The 19622-nt window shown below is 41.2% G+C and overlaps 1 protein-coding gene across 4 annotated transcripts in view; it reads right to left on the bottom strand.

The window, feature by feature from the left end:
• IGF2BP3 (insulin like growth factor 2 mRNA binding protein 3) overlaps window positions 1–19622 on the bottom strand; it is a 119429-nt gene that overhangs the window by 8181 nt on the left and 91626 nt on the right. For all 4 annotated transcript variants that reach the window (XM_075746003.1, XM_075746004.1, XM_075746002.1 and 1 more), the window contains 2 exons: window positions 5208–5327; window positions 745–819 (listed from right to left, as the gene is read on the bottom strand). In XM_075746003.1, coding sequence (XP_075602118.1) covers window positions 745–819; window positions 5208–5327 — 195 coding nt within the window. The remainder of the gene's footprint in view (window positions 1–744; window positions 820–5207; window positions 5328–19622) is intronic.

Below are 19622 nucleotides of genomic sequence, written 5' to 3'. Positions count from 1 at the left end.
AACAGGCAAGAGAATGATGCCAGGACATGAACTCTCAAGTGACTTTCTACCTGCTCTGGGCCTCATCTGTGATGAGGCCAGGCTACTGCACCGAGCTGTCTCCATCACTCCTAACATGGTCAACTCCTGTTGGGGTAACTAGATTTATCCCTTGGCACTTACAGGAGAAGGCCACTCCAGAACTCAATTTGAACACAAATGGAATAATCATGTTGAGTATCTCCTTTGTAGTTGTAGTGGAAATAAAATTAGAAATCTTGCATTTATCTGTAAAGCTACCCAAAAAGCATTTTCCATTTGGCACATGACAGTAACCTGGGAAGACTCAGTCTCTCATCTTGTCAGCTTTGTTATTTCAATTAAACACACTGAACTGTTGCATGTATTAAGACAGGCTAGAAAGACTGAACTATTGTGCTCGTAGATAAAAGGGAAAATTAAGAATGTAATATGGCTGTATTTTCATGCTAGACTTGATTCTAACTTACATGAAACTCCCACCAGTTTTCAGGTGACCAGAACGTGGCCTCTGATAGTACCGTATTACTTATCTTCATATAGGTATTACTGTATTACTTATCTTCATATATTACTTATCTTCATATCTTTCAGCAAAAGGAAGGCAAAAATCAAGCCTTTACTAAAATTCTGAATAAAATGGTGCTTGGAACCAAGTGTTTTGTTTTCAATATTATCCCTTACAGTCCAAAGGCCAGTACAGACCAACAAGTTTTTATGTCGTACCTTGAATTGAGCTTCTGGAGGTCCAGTGATGATAACCATTCTCAGCTTGGCATCTGGTCCTTCAGCAGGGGCAATCTGGAATGGATAAACATAGCTTTTGGTAGCTGTCTTTTGAAGGAATAGTTTAAAGCCACCTCCTCCCCGTTTCAGTCTCACATTCTGTTCAAGAGTGAAAAATTATTCGTTACAGCAGCAGCATTACACTTCAGTCATGATGGGTTTGTTCTCTTTAAAGTGCATTAATTAGCTATAATGAAATACGGAGAAATTGGCTAAACCATAAGCAAATTTTCTTCTGAAAATTAAAGGCATAACTACTCATCCACATATGGCAAAATCCCACAAGCAATTTTCATGTGGCTACAAGTGATGTAAGGCATGTAGCCTTCAAAAAGGCAAGTACGGTTAATAGACTGAGATTCTCATCCCTACCCGCTATCTTAAATAGTCTTTCTAACAAGTTTAGCTCATTAGCAAAAGTTTGCATCCGTCCCCCTGAGAACAGAAGATCACTTTACTGATGTAACTAATCAGATCCAAAACATTCCTCTATACTATACTGGACAATGAGTTTGCAGTTTCCAAGGGGTTTGTATCTACAGACATTTATTTGTGTGACCCAAATAAAAATTAAGCTCCACCAGAGCTGAGACAGAGACGCCCGTAGGGTCTTTGGCAGTTCATGTCACCACAAAAGTAAGATTTCTGTGGGTGTTGTTCTCAGACTCCAGTGGTATTAAATAATTCAAACTAGCCTCTGACATTCTGGATGAATCTTTTGTTTATCACAACTGACATTTCCATTGTTGCATCTAGTATTACATAGCCACTGTTGAATGGGCAATATATTAAACACTACAGGATTTCATCTTAGCTGTTGGCATAGGGATGTTATTCATATTTAACAGCTGTAGTTTATTTCAGACAAATTACCAGTCACCATGCATCATTTTCACTAAAGAATTTTGCTAACCAAAGTTTATATAATTATTCATATTGTACCCTAAGATGAAGACGACATTACACACTAGTTATCTGGTTTGCATATTTATTTTTCATATGATTTCTGCATTCCAATTGGCTATATCTAAAAATACACATTCATTTTACAACAGTACATTTATATGATGTGACACTGTGGTAAGGGCAGGCAGAGAGTAAATCCATTCATTCTTTGGAACACAAGTAATTTTAGAGGGGCAAAATTTTGAGGCACATTTGGATACAGCTGACTGAAGAGAGCTCAGCCCGGTAATTGCCACTCACGTAAAATGGACGTTGTAGTTTGCCTGTCAGTCTCCTCATGTTTTCTTAGTGACCACCAATGCCTTTATTTTCCCTAAAACCTCAATATTTTCCATCAAGCCTTCGTTACATTTTACATGTGTTTAAATGTTCTGGGACATTTCTTGCTTTGATCTTAGAATGTCCTGTTCTCAGTAGCTGGAGTAAAACATGGCTGAGGGCTGTGAAAGAAACATGTACTGACTAACTTTGCAATGTCTGAAGGGGCACGCTAAGAGACTTCAGCGTCTGCTCTTGGAAGGAGAAGTTATATACATACAAAGAGTATCCAGGTGGTGAATTTTTAACTTAAGAGAGAAATAGTTTTACATTCCTAACTGGAGAACAACTAGTCTTCCATGTGCCAAGTCACAAGCTGACAACTTCATGCACTCAAAACCTGTAATGCTCATCCCAACTCCTTCAGAGACAGGAAGGGCTACTCTGGGAATAATTTATAACCGAGGAGATGCCAGTGGTTCACATCTGGCTCCAGCACTGTAGCACAGGGTGGGCAGCAGACAGCCCAGAAGTCTCTGCCCGGCTCCTCTGCTGAATAATTCAGTCTGCTGGAGCCCCACACCAAGCCTGCATTACCAACCAGTGGCCTCCCAACACAAGGACACAACCTGAGCTCATCAGCCCCACACGCACTTCTGAAGTGACGGGCTGAACACTGCAGCCTTATGCAGAACCCCTCTGCATCTGCAGTTTATTTAGTCTTACTTCACGGCTAATGAGTTTCATCAGATCTACAAAGCACAACAAAGGTGATGCATGGGGATGTAAAATATTTTCATCTGTAACAATCTACAGCACAACTCAAAGCAAGTTCAGACTGTCATGCACAAAGACTTACTTCCTCCACAAAGTATGGTTACTACTGTTTGGCAAGTTGAAAATTACTCATGCAGCACTCCCTCCGACTCTTGTCCTGGTTTTGGCAGGGATGGAGTTAATTTTCTGTCTAGCAGCTGGCATGGTGCTGTGTTTTGGATTTAGGATGAGAATAATGTTGATAACACACTAATATTTTAGTTGTCGCCGAGCAGTCAAGGACTTTCAGCTTCTCATCCTGGCCTGCCAACGAGAAGGCGGGGGGCACCCAAGAAGCTGGGAGGGGACGCAGCCAGGACAGCTGACCCAAACTGGCCAAGGGGATATTCCATACCTTTTTCTTTACGATTTTTTCCCTCATCGGGGGGGGGGAAGGCCAGCAGTGGGTGTGTGTGAAGGGGGGGGCTGCCTGCTAGCTTAAACCATGACATAGCTAAAAGCACAGATTCCTTGATTCACAATTTCTTATTTTGCTCAAAAGTTATGATGAAGGGTAGGTGGTCAACATGAGAGAAGTTCAGAAGTTTTGAATAAGTCAGTAGTAACTATATGTAACACTTTCACACAGAAGCAAGCGTGCTGCTCCCTGTTGTTCTGTCAAATTACAGATGAAGTTGCATTTTTATTTTAATTGATAAGCACAGATGCAACTTCCCAATTTAGCAAGCATACCCTACATCTGTACTGTTCTGTTGAGATTTAATCCTATTTCCACAAAAATCTTCTTTACTTTGTTCCTACTGGAGGAACAAAAGACCAGAGCTTTAGCAAGCTTTTAACTGAATTTCAATTAATACAGATAGGTTAAATACGTTGGGTAGAGGGGTGCCAGCTCGTAGAGGAAGCCTGAGGCCACTGTTAGCCAGATGCGTGAGAAACACGGGAAACTCCCTTTCCACTAAACTGTCTTCCAAGGACCAACTAAAGAACTAGTTTGGACAGGTTCTCGGAGGTCCAGGTTATTTCACATTTCTCTCTCCACCTAGCAGTACCTTCCATATACCACTTAATCTTTAGATCCAAGCAGTAGAGAAAGAGGAAATACATGCGATACATCACACCTCCATGCAAGATAGATTTGATGAAGAAAAATCAACACCTCTCACTTTCTTCTATTCTGTTTTTTTCCCCTAAAAATATGACTATTAGTGCTCTACTAATGTAAACCATCTGGGTAGTATAACAACTGTTTAATGTACTGCTCAATAAAGGATGGAATTGGGCAGCATGCCGGTTGGTTGACTGGCCAGTAAATGGATTGGCATTCGGCAAACCACACACAAGACTCATTCATCAGGGTTCCCCAACTATTTTGCTCTGCCTACTTAGGTGAACACCTTCCAAGCCCAGCCTCACCTCACCGGCTTCACCAAGCTCAACTCAGCATAGCCAGCTCCTGCCCCTGACCTTTGGCAGCTCCCTGCCATAGCACTCAATAAACAGGCCACATCTCCTGAGCAAAAAGAGAACCGAGAAGAAAACGTTTGCTTCATCTGTGCAGGAAAATGTTGATCTAACAGCACATAACTAAGGTACACACTGTACTTTTTTCTTTTATCTTTACAGCACAGAATAGCTGAAGTGGGTATTTACAAGAAAAAGAGCTCAAGCATCTAGAGAAGATACTTGTGGTTACAGCGGATTAGTAGCAGAAACCCAAGACCTTCCTACAACTGCAACTGGTACTGACCCCTGTACACAGCCATGGAGGATTTCACCAAATTGACTAAACTTAAGCTTTCACTAGGTCAACCTCTGCAAACCATCTTGTTCTTAGCTACGTTGAGGCGGTCAACACAAACAGTGGCATGTTAAAGCAGGGTGCAGAGATAAACATGGTATTAAAGAGCTGACCGACCCCAGGAGCATGGAGTACATGGGTAATTTTAAAACACAAATGCATCAGCATGGACCCATCTGAGCTTGACAGCCCAGGCCAATCCATCTGGAACAGAGCAAGAGCGGCCACGGCAGTAGGAGACTTCACCTGTGCTGCTGTTTTTAGAAGGGGATTTTACCTCGCCAATTTTCACGTTACTGAAAGCAAGAAAAAAGCCTTTAAGCGGTGCATCATTAAGACTTAAGTCTGTTTCTAAGAAATCGAGACCACCAAAGTAGTTTTCTTTGCAGCTTATATTTCACACCTCAGGAGACGTTTGAAAACATGCTTCTAATTATCTTGTCTCAAGGAAGATTAAAAGATGATTTATAAACAAATGTACCATTTATCACATCACATTCTAAGCACAGAGTGGGGGAGGACATTCACGAAAACACGGCTTGTGCAAACTTGCTGGAAGTGTCATGTAGAATAGACAGAAAGTTAGTCAGTGTAATAATACCTTAATAGATGCGCCTGCAAAACGAGAAAGTTGTTTGATGTGCTGTCCCTGCTTGCCAATAATAGCTCCAACTGCCAAGGCTGGGATGAACAGATGAACAGTCTCAGACTCGGGCTGTTGCTGTGGGGAAGAAGGAAATATGCAGTGAATGTTTTTGAACATTACGAATCAGACTGACAGGAAAACGGGTACGGAACAGGCATGCATGGAAATGAGGGGGAAATCTTATGATGCCCTGTGATGTCTGAATACTAAGGGTCTGGCTTTTTCTGGGAATAACGAAATTCACAGAACACGAAAGAACAGTTTAAGCCAAAAGAGGATTCTTTCACCTTTTTATAAAATACTTGCAATTTTAATGCTTAGAGTTTTAAAAAGTGATGGAGGTTTTTCTTCTTTGCGAGGCTTTCGTTCTTACCTGTCACTGTCTGGATTCTCTTCCACATGCAAGACACTGCAGATGAGGCTGCTATAAGCAGAGGGGTTACAGCCTGAGCAGGCAAACTCTTTCTAGTTTTCCTAGCTTTTTTTTTTTTTTTTTTTTTTAATTTTAGATTGTGCTGAGAGCGGCACAAAAAGCCTCAGAGTTACATATATGCTACAATTTCCTTTGTGTGGGAGTGATCTGGAACGATAGCCAGCTTGAAAACTGCCAGCGATTCCTCCTGTGTAACATTATGCAACAGTTGGAGCCTTGGCAGCAGCCCTCAAGCAGGCTAGTAAATTAAACACCAGATTAGGCGTTCTTAAAAGTGAGAGGACCCTAACATTGCACCCGCTGGATTATCAGGCACCACTGCAGCTTCCTATTGCTCTCAAGCAGATGCCCCAGCTAGAGAGCACGTAACACTTGAGATCTTCTCTACCTGCTGCATTGCGACAATCGAACCACAGGGCTACATATGCCACGATAAGCCATAACTATTTTACCAGCCTCAGAAGAGCTGGTCTCGGACTAACAGAGCACAGCCAAGTACCCACTACTCCACTGCACCATTAATCCATACGCTTACATCAGGGCTACTTCTCAAAAGCATTTCACGCAAGCCTTTCTTTGAACTAGGAGGCATTTAAGACACCCCCCCCTTTCCAAAGCATTTCTTCTTCTACGTAGGCCTCTTACGTATTTTCAGAATTTGTTTTGCTCATCCTCACCAAGACAAAGCCAACAAGCCCTTTTCCTGCAGAGGTATTTGAAGACAACCCAGCCATCCTCATCCTCTCAGTGCCCACCAGGCAGACCAGCCTGAGCACCACAAGCACAGCACGTGGACCAACCACGCTCATTTAGCTTCGCTCACTTCTATATTTCAGTGGGGATACAGACCTACATACGGAAGTTCACCAAAGCAGCTTTTTCAAGGATATTTTCAGAAAAAGATATGTTATATGCAACAGAAAGCAAAAAGCAGCTGCAATCCTAAAAAAGCTGTCTCTGCTTATTTTTAAATTTCACTAACTTCTTTCAAGGGGAAGCAAAGTCCCAGTGCATTAACTGTAAACAAATCAGAACAAAATGCTTGTTTCTAAGCTTTACCACTTTATTTTTGGTAAACACAAGTCAACTGTAACCTCAGGGGAAACAAATTCCAGGCACAGCTCCACGTACCAGGTGAAGAAACCCCAAAATAGGACATTGAGAGTAGAAACACATTCTGCCAGTCGCTTTAGGTGATCGTAACAGTTGCACAATTTACCCTGTGTTTTCACACGTACAAGGCATCAGGATTCACAGTCAGTTTACGCAGGTTTAAGCCCACGTTTTCCCTGGACGCAGGTTGCAGCCCTCCACACCCAGCCTCCCCGCTGCCCTGTGTGCTTTGTGGCCAGCAGAATTGCAGATCCAGCTCATTTTTAAGGTAGGCAGCAGGTCCCTGACCCGAATAACCAGAGAGCCACACAAGCGGCAGTCCTGGAACAAGGGAGGAAGTAACAACAATTAGGTAGGTCAAGGCATGGGAAAAGGTGGGAACACCCCTTTTAATCTGCCTACAGATCAGTTTAAAACTATCTCAAAGCTACGCCCTGAAACTACATATTTGTAATGAAAGATCCCAGTCGCTTCAGTATATATGTTAAACTGCTTTCCAGAAGATTACTCATTTTCTCCTGTTATTACAAACATCCTGTGAGCGTACTCATAATAAGTCCTTTTACACGTTCACTGTGAATCCAGCAGGATTTCCAGTAATTTGGAAATGCTATTGTAGGTACTTGGTTGATCTCACCGCTTTGGAAAAACTGCTCCTCAATGGATACAGATTCACAAGGCATTTGTGTTTTTTTCTGGTTTTGTTGCAAGGACCCATACTAACTATACTGGGTATAGAGGCAACCTCTTTTTCCACTCCAGGTGTGGACAGCCTAGCCACCCCTTCCTTGCTTGTCTCCTTGACACTTCGATTGTCCACACACGCTCCAGCTCCTGCAAAAGTCCACAGCCAAAGTTTTCCCTCCCACATGCAACTCCAGCCACCCTCTTCCAGCTAAACTTTGAGTTAACGCACACAAACTTTCCAGCTAATTCATACAACACTGCTACAAATCAAACATGTAACTTGACTTGGTTTTCAAGAATTTACACAGCTTCTACCTCAACCCACCTCCAGACACATTTCTCTACCATAGCAACAAATCAAACTTCATTACTTTTGTTTGCAGATATTTCCTGCCTTCCCTCTGTTGCCCATCTGCCTGCAGCACAGTTTTCCCCTCTTCTTCCCAAAGCTTGATTTCAAGCCACTTTCTTGGCTAGATTCAATTCACCACTGAAATTCCTTTCTGCTGCCTCACCCTTAAACATGAAACATGGGCAGCGAAGGCAATGAAAGACAGAAGAAGTACATGCGTCTTTCAGCTCACTGCAGCGCTCCCCCCCATCCCTCCACATTATTTTGACTTGTTGATACATTTCAACCTCTTTTTTCCTAAAGGACTTTTAAAAATTATTTTTGTGTAAGTTGAGCGAGGTTCTTTAAACTTCAATTTTGTTGTAATAGTGTATGTTTATTAAGGAACAGGGGAGAATCTGTTGATACTGAACTGTTCATACATTGTCGCTTTTCAAATTCTTGTCTACAGAAGCACATTGGCACATATGTATCATCAAATTCATCTCCAGCAAAACATTAAACAGGATTTAGAGAAAATATGTCCATTTCCTTACCCACACTGATTTTAACCGCTCAGAAAAAAAACATACTGTTTGATTTGTTTTAAAGCATGAACATCAAAAACAGCAGCTTTTTTTTTTTCCCCCTTCTGGCAGAAATCAAGCCTAGCTAAGGCTTTTAAGAGAGTATCATAACACCAAAGTTCAATTTATTATCTGTCCACCTCCTTACCCACAATAATTTTAAAATCCCTTTGTATTTACTGGAAGACTATCCTCCAAAAGAAACACATCAAAACATAATGCAATGACTATACCACCCATCAATCTTACAGATGCTTCTGGGGATCTTAGGATGGAAGAAAATCAACTATAATTTAATCTTCCCCATGCCACGCCACATAAGTCATAGAGCTTTCCAGGAACTTCTAGCATGAGTTATATCAGAAATAGATTCCTAGATCTTAAACATATGTTAGAAGCACTAAATTTAGGGAACTAATTTCCCACTGTGAGGAATCTGAGCTTCAACGTTCACTCCCTTAACAAGGCCAAGTTTGCTTAAACATATACTTAAAATTTAAAAACTAAAATATATACATGTATATATATCTTGGGGAATATCTGTCTGTAATGACTCTAGAGATCATCCTGCAGTTCATCTTTTTTACTTCGTAATTTTAAGGGCCTTAGTTGTATAGTTGTACATTTAATTTCTCCTCTTCCCTGTTCACTTTATTTTCCCCCTACATAAGAAAATAGTTTATTCAAGACAAGCCCAGCCCTGGGAACTGACAGAAATGTGGAAAAAAGATCCTTTAAAATAGTAACCTAGGTTCTCCAAGATGCACGGTCCATACATCCACCCTAATCCGTGAGTAACCATCTCAGACGTCTATGATGCACAGACCACCTCTTCTGCAATATTTGTGGGATGGGCTCGGCACTAGTCCACCCTAATGTTGACCAGGTCCAAACAGTATAAACCAAGCCGCATACTCTTCTGGGCAGTGGGGCAGAACGCCTACACACACTTGAGGAATATGGCTTTGGGGAGAGAAGTTTGTCTCACATCGCTGGGGCACATAGACCACACCGGGATGTTTATTGAGATGGAGAACTTAGTTTCTTAGAATTAAAAAAAATAAAAATAAAGAGCTCCAGAAACTGAGAGTCAGAAACTGAGATTTCTTAGTTCTAAGAAACAGATTCTTGAAGAGCATGCTGACCAGAAACAATTAATTCAGTTCATAAACAGCTGATAATACTTGCTTTGTTTCTACAAAAATCAGTATGCTTTAAACACAAAACAGGCTTGATAAAGAATTTTCATCCATATCCAGCACATTTAACTAATGAAAACAATTTTAAATGCTGGTTTTGTTCATTAATTGGATTCAAATTTCCATCCAAATGTAGCCTGATGAAAATCAGAAGTTAAAAATTAATCAAGCAAATAAGAAAAGCACTATTCATCCTGTTTTAACAGAAAATGGAAAAAATATATTAACCAAAGCAAATGGTAAACCGCATACTTGTTTAAATAGAAAGGTATATTCACTATGTTAGCAAAAGGTAGCTGTGGTGGTACAGACTACACTAAGGCTTTCAGAAAGGTAACCAAAGTACAGATGTAAAACTTGATAAGTCAACTTTAATCAGATTTCCTGCTTGCTCATTTAAGTCATGATTGAAAACAGTGATCTAACACAGAGATGTTAATTAATGTACCCCACTGGATGAAGCTAAACAACTGCTTCTGCACACCAGTAGCTCTAATGATTTAGACTAGTCTAACTCCTTTTCCTGTAGCAGCTTGGACACACCTCCTTCCATACCTCCTGCAAGTCCCTGAACACCAGCCATCTGTCTCCAGCCTAACAGCCCATACCAACTATTTCTTTTGTAAAAATAAATATATATACACACACATATATATTTCTTGCTTAAATTCCCACTATCTCCATCCAATATCTACCCTAATCTGTTCCTATGTCCTGTAACCCCTGGCTGCTTCCCCTTTACACTGAGCTTGCCTGTGAGCCCCTGCACTGCAGGTACTGTCAGGATGGTCCTTCTCCTTCACTCCAACCAGACTCTGCAGCCCTACAGAAGATTTTTTCCGCAGGAGAATCATTTCTCTGCTGCCATCCCTACCACGTTTTAGCTTACCCTTAGCAAACTGGCTTAGCAGAGCAGTTATTTCTTACTTTCCAGAGCCTCAGCTAGAGTGAGGCTCTTCCCTTCCTTGGTATATTGCCCCATGTCCTTCAACATGAGGGCTACTGCTCCACACCAGAGCTAGAAGCTGAAGACTCCCAGTGAAGAAAACTTGCAGATTCACTCTTCTTTCTGCAACTCTTGCTTGCAGAATTAAAGATCTGTACAGCCCAACAGGCTGCCCTTGGGATAAGCTTACTGTAATGCTTCTTCTGCCAAGCCCCGGTGCATCAGTCCTACAAACTGCCCAAAAATCACACACAAGGAGGAGAGCTTTTCCCTTACCTGATGATAGATCATCAGAAGGAAAAGCATTCCTCCTCATCTCACACTTGCCTAACAGCCAAAGCATGGCCAGGCAAGGATGAAAACTCAGAAAAATAAAGGTATGATTCTTCAGATAGATGATGGTAAGTAAAAAATTAGGTCCCAAACCAGCAGAGTTGGGGAGTGGACATTGTATTTGGGGAATGGTATTTAAAAACAAATACCCTCACACACACACAAAACCAAAGTCACAAAAACCCCAAATACCATTTAAAAAAAAAAAAAAAGAAGAGTTTTGCCTCCTTGGTTCTTACCCAAGATGAACCCCCCCTCTCTTGCTTTCAGCTGACGCTGCTGCTAGGTCAGTCCATGGCTTCCTCGGTCAGTATGAACACGTGATCCCACCCATTGCAGGGCTGGTAAGGGACATGTTTGTTATTTATGTCCCTCGTGTTAACTTGAGCATTAATCTCAGTCTTTTTCTGCAAGTCTGCCAACAGTACAAATTTTTTTCCAGTCATGTTTTTAAGTGTCTCCATAGACCCCTTGCTCCATCAAACGTATGTGGTTGGTAAATCCACGGCAACATTTGGGATAAGGTTGTAAATCTTTAAAAATATTGTTCCTACTGAAGTAAATAGGATTTTGTGCCAGACATCAATGGGAGCAGAATCAGTTCCTTGCTGGTTTCTAAGCCTATTATGCATCTTCAGTACATGTTTTCATTTACTCTAAATGTGTTGCAAATGCATTACCTTAGGATGAAACATTTATTTTAAGTCACAAAGTCATGTTATCCATTTCTAGCCAGCATCAGGTTTTTTTAGCTGCGAGGGAAATAATTAACAAGTATTTTAAGACTACAGGGAACAGCCTCAGCCACTGTTTGGCTACCATCTAGCCTAGTGGGTTATTGGGGGTTTTTGGTTTTAAGTAGTAAACAAATCCACTTTGTAAAGTAAAAAAATACAACCAGTAGATGACTGCATTAAAAAGTTTTCTTTTGCCATTCTCCCCCTTCCCAACTGCCATGATCACCATCATCAAGGCAAGGCAGATTTACAGATGACTCATTTGGTTTTCAGAATACCCTAAACTTTGTCAGGAAGTGAGGTATCATTTTATTCAAACCCTCTACCAGACCCAAAGCCAAAATTTAAACCATGTTTTTGCAATGCACTGTGAAGAATTATCCTGGCCTACAGCTATACTAAATGCTCTTATTTATTTAGTAATAAAAACTTGCAGCAAGAGGAAACCAACATTAAGCCAAGTATCCTTGAAGACATTCCAGTAGGATTCAATGCATTAATAAAAAATAAGCTTTTGACACCAGTGAAAGAAATCCTAGTGCATTCATTTTCCAATACTAATACTAATAGTTTAAGCCTTCATTGGAAGCAAGAGGCTCATTAAGGAAAACTTATTTAAATTCTACATAGATAAGGCTAACGTGATCCACAGTTTTACAACATCCTTGCAAATACCTCTTGGGTCACCATCTTGTACATCAGCTAAAGTGGTGCTGCCAACGTAGGTTACAAACTGAAGCCTGAGCTCTCCCCAGCCTCCGAGCTTTTCAGGTTTATTTATAACAGATTTCAGCCTGTGGTGTGAGTCTAAAACCTTCTGCCATATTCACTACCTGAAAAGCCAGGACTGCACTCAGAAAGTCACAAAGTTCTTCACTGCTGAATTCAGTCAGGCAAGAGCTAGCAAAACATAATTTAAAAGCAGCAATGTGTATTTTTAACTTTGCTCCAGACACCCTGAAGCATCGCCCATTTCCCCAAGCACAAACTGTAGTGCCATCATCCACCCAGGGCTTCATCTTCCCATGAACCCCACACTGATGCAAGAGGCAGGAGGAATGGGAAGGATTTCCAAGTACGACAAGGAGCTCCCCTCCACAGCAGCTTCAACATTACACTTGCAGCAACCTTCTCCTAGTGCGGCCAGGAGCTCATCACCCCACCACCTCTCTCCACCATTGGGGTCTCTGGGCTGGCAACCTGCCGTGTTGAGAAACGAGCCAGCTCCCCCTTACCCTGCAAGCGTTACTGCTGCATCATGTAAGAAACACTCATGTCACTAGATGAACCAAGAGCACGACCCTTTCTGAGGCGATCAGCCCATGGCAGGGCCATGCAGCTCTACCTCTCCCCCCTCCATCAGTCCTGGACAACCAGAAAGTATGCTGTGCAGGTGGCAGGTTGAAAACCCCTGTCTGCATTTCCAGTTTGGGGACTACCACATTTCAACACCTGAAACTCAAAACACAGCTGGTTATTACACAACGGTCAGTACCTTAAGTGAGATACCACTAAAGTCATCTCACTTAGTACTACTCACTCCACTTCTTGGCTCTCAACTTCAGTACTTTTCATCACCATCATCTTCTACCTGGCAAGCCACGGGGATCTCCTCAGACTACTAGAAGTCACTAACAGGACTACACCTATCAGAAGTGTTTCCAACGTGAAAACCTAGCCAGGAACAAGGGGGTAGAAATCACAGAAGCAGAGAAGGAACATTTTCTGGCAGGCTGGTTATAAGGCATTTCACAAGCAGGAACAGGTCTGACATATTTCTGAACATGGCATGAACTTTTTGTTTTTGCAAAATCTGATTGGCTACAATGCCAAGAAAAGCAATCTGCCACCTTTTATGCTGAATAGACAGCCAAAAGCAGAAATCAACATAAGGAACAGATTGTGAAACTACGTAAGCAGGAATTTTGCTGGTCATTCACAAGCAGCAAACACAGGTTTTTGGTGTTGCAACACTGCGTGACCACCAAAACAAAAAGTGCTTATGTATAGAAACACTTCCACTTCAAAAATCATGGCTGTGACACACCAGTCACACAGGTACTCCGGACTCCTAGAAGTTGCCCATGAGATCTGTGGCTTTGAAAGATACAGGTACTCATCAGCTCTCGTTTAGAAAGACACTGCTCTCAGATTCCTTGGCAGCTGCAAGAAAAACAGGTTGTGAAAACACAGAACGGTCACTTATTTTTCCATCATGTTTAATGAACAAACAAACCAGAGATGGAGCCAGCTACACCAGAATGAGGACTTGACCTATTTTCGTTTCTGGCCTGAAGGAGCTCAGCACACTCCAGTAACAAAATATTATTTGGCACCTTAAGGAATTAAATTTCCCATTTAGTTTAACATTCAGAAGATGCTGAGCCTGATACTCAGAGCTTGAGAGTCTGAGATGTTTGAAGGGACACTGATTAAACCAACACAAATTCTTATCTCTTATCCCAAGGAACTACAGATATCACTACAAGTATTGAAACTTGCAGTGAGGAAAAAGCCATTTTTATTTTGAAAAGTGTGCATTACTAGATAGTGAGTGATGCTATTTGCATTATGACAGCCTCAGAACTATAAAAAGAGCTATTAGGAGTAACGGGAGGCTTCAACACCTCAGAAAAAAAATACCAACTGTCAACTTGCCAGATCTTTGTACATCATATGGTGCCAATTGCATTTTTGCTTCCCTCACTGGGGGGCCAGTCCATCTCCAGAGGCAGAATAGTTTCTGATTACTCCGGACATGGGTCCCTGCCAACACAGCATGGTAGGAGCAGCAGACTTGAGGCGGTGGGAGGACCAACCATTTTCTCCACAGGGCAGAACAATCCCACAATGTTATGCACCATGGAGCAAATTTCTTAGTTGTCAAAAATGCATCATTAGTGAATTTAAGAAACTAAGCAGCAGGAAAGGTGTATTCAAGGCACTGAGGTTACAATCTTTGGAAGTCTAATTAACTGGTAGTGGGTTTGGGTTTGGTTTTTTTTTTTTCCCAAACAATGCTGTTGTCCTATAGTGCCCTCCTCAAGATTGCGCACTGCACATGTATGGTTTCCATTTCACTGATATAAAACCATTTTATAAAAACACTGGCAAATCCTTCTTCACCCCCCAAAAGCACATCCTCTTTTGGCTGTAGGACAGCTCCTCACAAAATCATCTACTGCTTCACAAGCTAGCCAAATTAGGGCAAAGCCACTTACTACTACACACATTATAGATGTACATACATTACTACCCCGGGGTAGTTTAGACGTAACAGTTGCACGAACTAATCCTATCAAACCCAGACATCCAAAGGAGCCCAACTCCACCAAGTAAGAGTCAAAGTACCTGGAAACATAGGACAGTTTTTCCTCTTCCTTGTCTCTCATCTATGCTCAGGGCATCAAATGAAGGCCCTCAATGAAGCAATTTTTCATTTTAAATTACTTTTCTTTCCTGCCAAAAGCACAATACAGTTATTTCTTCTCTTACATCTATGCGATATAGAAGAACTCTTCTTTACTGTTATCATTTAAGAAAATTACTGGAGAATAAAGAAGGAATCTTTCTCTTGACCACAACATCTTCTAAGGAGAAAGTTTTCCATTGGCATGTTCCTCACCTGCAACAAAAAGCTTCAAGAGATGGCAAAAAGAACAAAGGAAAGCAACCTTTCAGACTAGCTGTAGACTTTTGGTCATCACGAAAAGGTGGCTTGATTTCTTGGGTTTGTTTACTGTAGGAAACTACCTTTTCTTTTTTTCCCCTCCTCCTAGAAGCCTCTATGCATATCACATAACTTGAAAATTAACTGTGAGGCTAAAGAAAGTGTTAGAGTGCATTTGAGGGTAGAGCTTCAAGAAACTACAACAGGTGTGCAAAAAGACCAGTAGAGAAAGCAGTCCTACTGCAAGCAAAGGAGCATCTCTTCACCTTAGCCAATGTTCACACAGCAGAAGTTCAGCTGTCTCTTACAAGACCTTACAGATGCAGGAGAGCAACTGGCATGAACTCCTCTTGTGGAGGAATGCTGTCTACTTCTCACCTTCCAGTATGTTTGAAACATCTGCCATGCGACAGAGAGAGAATTAATTCTGCTGCCCTGTTTCAGGACAGTCAAGGGCATGATGAGCTCTCCACAGGTTAGCCCTCCTTCCCCCATACCTTTGGGAGGCCAAATTTCAGACCCAAAGGCAACCACAGAAATGCAGTCAGATGTACAGTTAAACATGCAAAGTTTCAATTATAAAAGGAAGGGCAACCTGCTTAACCCCAGTAGATGGGCCAGGTGTATTGAATTGCATGGCTGTATACAGTTGAACTCCAAGACAAGGATTTCTTTTTGCTTGGAGCTTTAAAATCTTCAGTGTTGCATGAGAATAAACTTCTATTCTTAAGCAACAAGTACGTGCATATTCTCCCCAAAGTTCAGAAGACAGAAGCAACAACTTCATCAAAACAGCTTTGAGCAGTACAACACTCCATCTGAAGCAGTTTGGCTGCAATACTTTCTAAAACATTTTTTGTGGCAACATATCTTCTGGAAAACATAAGCACGGGGCACATTGACTTTTGTAGAATCTTACTTTCCTCCTCATACAAGTCCCCGTCCTTCGCGCATGTGCTCAGCTCATGACGTTCATTGAGAGTGACAGTGGGCAGACTAACAAAACTTTGCGATTGTCTCAGAACTGCAACGTACACAAGCATCTAAGTGCAGAGTTAAGGAGAAAGATTTAAACAGAAAGTGGTGGTTCTCCAGGCCCAAAAGCAGCTGGACAAGACATCAGCTACAAATAGGCACAGAAAGGCTACCAGGTCCTTAGTACGGTCACACAAGGGCACACATTCATCAAAAAACACCATCCAATAGTAGTTTTATCATATCACCAGGACCATAAGAGTAAAATCATGCCCATTTGACAGTAAAAAGAATTTTTAACTCCTCATGTTCTTAACTGAGACATTTCTTAAGTCCTACTTTTTCCTCAAACCTTAAAACACTTCAATCATTCCCACATGTTCTTATTTACCTGTCTTTTTAGAAAAGATCTTGGATTTTTGCAAAAAGAGACAGGACAATTCAAGAATTGAAACAATATGCAATTCCATTGCATCCCTTTTAAATGACTACACAAAATGAGTGCTTTAAACAGGCAAACAGAGCAAACAGTTGCAATATCAAGAATTGTTACTAGTGATAGGTAAATATATAAAAAAATAAACAGCCTGCACTAGAAGTGGTGCTCAGACACTGTTAGCCACCTGCAGCAGACACATGCACACACATGCGTGTTTATATCTGTAAACAGAAGAGCACCAAGGACAGTCTGTGCCTTCCTGTATGGACTCTACTGCCAGGACAAAGAGAAAAGCAATGACCAGATCCTTAGTGAGACAGAAACTGCATCTCATTAGATTAAATTAATGAGGCTCTATGCAATAAGACTTCGGTGTTATACACCAGTGTGAACCATTGTGGAGATGGATGACAGAGCATGAGGTATCTCATACACATGGATATTGTTCTCCTGAACATGATCCAGTCCAAGGAGGTAAATGCAAACTAGTGTTTGATAACATTGCCATCTCCTAAGTTTGTGACATCAGGCTATTCCTGAAGCAGCTGAAGAACAGTGTTTATGCTCTTGTTCAAATATGCCTTAAAGTTTTGCATGAAAAGGGAGAGAATGAAGCATCACACAGCTATTAAAACACAGCTAAACCTAATTACTTAGTCCTAAGCTGCTGAATACTCAGTTTTAGGAATACTTGGCTATGGCTGTATATGGGTGTTCAGATCTGTCACTTTAAGCTCTGGCAGTGTAACAAAATTCTAGATCTGTTTACCATGCAGGTTTTTCTCTTTCTATCCATATTAAAAAAAGCAGCATCAGGAATGTGACAGACACTTGTTTCAATAATTACGATGACACCTCAGTTTCTTTGGGAACAAGTCCTACACAAGGTCACAGCAACATCTTGTCATTAGAAAATAGTACATATAAGGGATCAGCTCCATATGGAAATTCTTCTGCAAATGCCAAAAGCTCACCCACCTACCTCTTCTGACCCAAGGGAGAACCATTTGTGAGTCCAGACCCACAACAAGGTGAAGAAAGGGTCCATACATTCAAAGATATTCAAACAAAAGCTTCCTAACCCTCAGGCACATCATAGCAGGGTCCCAAGGTTGACTATATGGTTTGTAAGCACACGTTCACAGAAGCACTTCAATGACATTAGATGCCAAGAGGCCCCTGATGATGGTGTGGCTGAAATTGCTGAGGAACACACCTTTACTCAGTCAAACAGACAGGAGACAGGGAAGAGCCCCCCATGTCCAGCCCTGAGCAGAAGGCAAAATTTGCACTGACAAAAATAAGACAGCAGCAGGATACACTTACACCCCGATGCCAGCAGTGTTTTCGGAAAGGATTTTCAGCTGGCTGAAAGGGATATCTCCTCAATGCCAGCTAGCCAGTGATCCCAAGCGTACAAGGGCATCCACTCAAAACAAGCTAAAGGGACTTGGGTGGCCCAAATGCTTTTGCCAAAACAAGGAACTTGGTAACAAACAGCTCATAGGTAAATGGACATAGAGCCTCTGTGATTTCTTCACTAATGCTGCTTCTAAGACCTTCTTTCTCCAAAGCCTCTTTTACTCACGCATTTTATTTTTAGATCTACTATGAGCCTGTGGTTACCTTTAACCTTTCAAATTGTTTCCATTTCGTCTTCAAAATACAGCCAGCCCTTTTCTTTCACTCTTTCTACTTCCACATGCTCCAATACCCTATTTAATCAGCATTTAAAAAATTGTTCTACTAGAGAAAAAAAAAAAGAGTAAAACTCAGAAATTACAGAAACTAACTTCATACACGAACAAGATTTAAAAGTCTTTGCCTAATAAAGTAAAAAAAAAAAAAGGAAACTTTGTTTTCTGGAAAACTGCATCCATTAAGAGATAAACTCATACTTTTTCTTGTTTTCCTCTCCCTAGAGAGGGACAGCTACTCCAAGTAATCTGAGGGGCTGACTTGCCTGAAGCCCACAGAACCACCTGCTCATTTCCAGATAAGGTGACATGTAAGTAAAAAAAAAAAAGGTGCAATAGTTTCAATTCTTCATGCATTTGTTTCAGAAGCCCTTAGTATCAGGTTCAGGGACTGTCTTGGTACCACCCCAACCTCCTCAAAAGCCAGAGTTTATCCTCTGAATCTGTGAGTATGTCCCTTCTTTTTGCACATTACCTTGTCATACTTCTAGACTACCTGGAACGAGAGCTTATTCAAAGGACTGAGCAAACAGCATGAACAGGAGGAGCAAGCGAGAGTTCAGACCACGTGGTCCTTCCAGCTGCAAAGTTCCCACACTTTTACACAGAGACACTTGTTTCTTGATGCCCTTTTCCAGATGTTGCCACTATCCTATGTCCAGAAACCAGACCTGCCAGAGATCATAGCAGGCAAAAAAAAAAGGTGCATCTGGGAGGGTGGGGATAAAGGTGCACTAGCAACAGACACACAGACAGGAGTAAGATTGAAATCACCAAATTCAACACCGTTTAGGTACATATTTAAAGCGAAAGCAGGGAAGAACCACAACAAAAGGAAAAAAGTGGGGAAAAAAATAAAATAAACCAAGTGAGGAACAGAATTGTAGGATTACAGTATGAATCTCAAGAATAGCAAGGTAGTTTGCAAATCTGGAGTAAAAATAAAGAAAAAGCCATGCTTTTCATTACTACTAAAGAAAGTTATATACTAATAACAAATCACCTCTTGTTTCTCTTAAAAAAAGAAAGAAATTGAGGTAATCCATTACTACAGATGGTATTTTATACAATACAAGGAAGCAGAAACCTGTATTTTTTAGTTTAGTCTGCCACTCTAATCAAAGTGCAGAGGGACTGGGGGCGGGGAGAGAATTTGTTTGTCATAAATAGAGGCACTGCTATTAGCAGTAAAATAACCAAGTATAATCATATTTCTGTTGTAG

Source organism: Balearica regulorum, chromosome 2, assembly GCF_011004875.1.
Source record: "Balearica regulorum gibbericeps isolate bBalReg1 chromosome 2, bBalReg1.pri, whole genome shotgun sequence".
Lineage (NCBI taxonomy): Eukaryota > Metazoa > Chordata > Aves > Gruiformes > Gruidae > Balearica > Balearica regulorum.
This window is presented reverse-complemented; position numbering and strand designations above follow the sequence as displayed.